Source organism: Austrofundulus limnaeus, unplaced genomic scaffold (genome assembly GCF_001266775.1).
Source record: "Austrofundulus limnaeus strain Quisiro unplaced genomic scaffold, Austrofundulus_limnaeus-1.0 Scaffold710, whole genome shotgun sequence".
In the NCBI taxonomy this organism is placed as follows: domain Eukaryota; kingdom Metazoa; phylum Chordata; class Actinopteri; order Cyprinodontiformes; family Rivulidae; genus Austrofundulus; species Austrofundulus limnaeus.
Genome location: NW_013953112.1, coordinates 116,678 through 118,333, shown reverse-complemented (window position 1 = coordinate 118,333; position 1,656 = coordinate 116,678). Strand labels below are relative to the sequence as shown.

General features: G+C 36.2%; 1 protein-coding gene across 3 annotated transcripts in view; it reads left to right on the top strand.

Annotated features, from left to right (window-relative positions):
* The window catches only part of farp2 (FERM, RhoGEF and pleckstrin domain protein 2), a 65,789-nt gene that overhangs the window by 51,135 nt on the left and 12,998 nt on the right, over positions 1 to 1,656 (top strand). For all 3 annotated transcript variants that reach the window (XM_014028014.1, XM_014028015.1, XM_014028013.1), the window contains exon 22: positions 1,363 to 1,445. In XM_014028014.1, coding sequence (XP_013883468.1) covers positions 1,363 to 1,445 — 83 coding nt within the window. The remainder of the gene's footprint in view (positions 1 to 1,362; positions 1,446 to 1,656) is intronic.

Here is a 1,656-nt window from a genome sequence, read left to right as displayed (position 1 = left end):
ATAAAATAAATACTGTCATTTAAAAAACAAAATATGAAATTTGGACATTTTTAAAACTAACAACCTTTAAGGAGTTTTAAATTATTTAAATGTGTTATTTGTTTTATTTCAGGTTGAGATACTTAAATATTGAAAAATATTTAAGCTAAAGAGTAAATTAATCGTGTTTCTTGGAACTTTTACACAATTAAATTACCCCCATTAATACACACAATAATACAAAATAATTAGTTCTTTACCAGAAGCTGCTTCATATTTGTTAGAAATTCTAGATGCTGTTTTAGTTTGAAGGGCTTCAGTGCTTTGTTGAATAGTTAGTCTCATGCCTGAACACAGTTGATAAAGTCTACATTATGTTTATGAACAATTTTGGTCTTTTTGATAAGTTTTCTTCATTTTTTGTCTTCAGCTTTCTGTTTAAAATATGTTGCTAACTTCTGCTAGCAACAGACCAAGGCAAGTAGGGGTCTCTGCAGTACATCGGGGGAATTTCTTGTTGTGTGGGCGGAGTTTGTCCTAACCGTGATTGGTCAGATTGACTTGTCTTTTGGGGCAACTTAAGACAAAGTAATGACAATAGTAAAATTATTGTGAACATAAAAATATGATTTATTGTCTATATACCGTTTAAAACAGAACAATGACTCAAATAAAAATTATCGTGAACATGTAAAAATAATTTATTGATTCAAATTTCATGCGTCAAGCACCTTCCTGTCTCAAAGTCAAGTCAGTATTAAGTCAAATTCATTTTTTTAGTGATCTTTTAGTTTGGTTTGGGAAGTTTTGAGTCAAATTGTTACACCCTCCTTCACATGTACGATGCTCAAATTTTGTGCAGCTAGCACCTTCCTGTTTCAAGTTATGACTAAAATTATTATTTGTATATAAAATAAAAATACAGGCGCTTCCTGGCTGTTTCGACCAAGCTGCTCCCCGTTTCTTCAAAGCCCACCATCCATCCAGCCAATCACATCTTTAACAAACTACACCCACAAAAGCCAGACAAACTACACCCACAAAAGAAACTCCTACTGCAGAGAGCCCCATCTCAGCCATAGTGGCTCTTCTACGTATTAAAAAAAGTTTGTACTAGTGGTGAGAAAGTATGTAGTGACTCAGCTGAAAACCAGTGACCTCACATGGTCCACAGCTGTGAGGCCTTCAAGGTGGCGATCACGACACAATTGTGGGTCGCGGCCCAAGGGCTGAGAATCTCTGCCCTAAGGAACACTAATGATCATAAAGTTAAAAGACCTTCTGAGGATTAATCAGTCATCCTCTGTTTGCCAACGTACCATTAGACACCTGTAAATACCTTTATGTATCTAATATTTTGATGTGTTTTCTCTTCCTTTCTAGGTAGAGGAAAGTGAAAATGAATGGTCGGTGCCGCACTGTTTCACCATTTATTCTGCTCAGAGGACGATTGTTGTGGCTGCCAGGTGAGCTGCGGAGAGAAAAATCACTTATTAGAAACGTCTTTTGATGTAAACTGAAAGTGAGACAGTTTTATCTGCATGTTTATAAAACACTGGATGTTTAAGATTCTGTCATGCCAAGCAATATACATTCATTCAAGAGATGCTTTGTGTGTGTGTGTGTGTGTGTGTGTGTGTGTGTGTGTGTGTGTGTGTGTGTGTGTGTGTGTGTGTG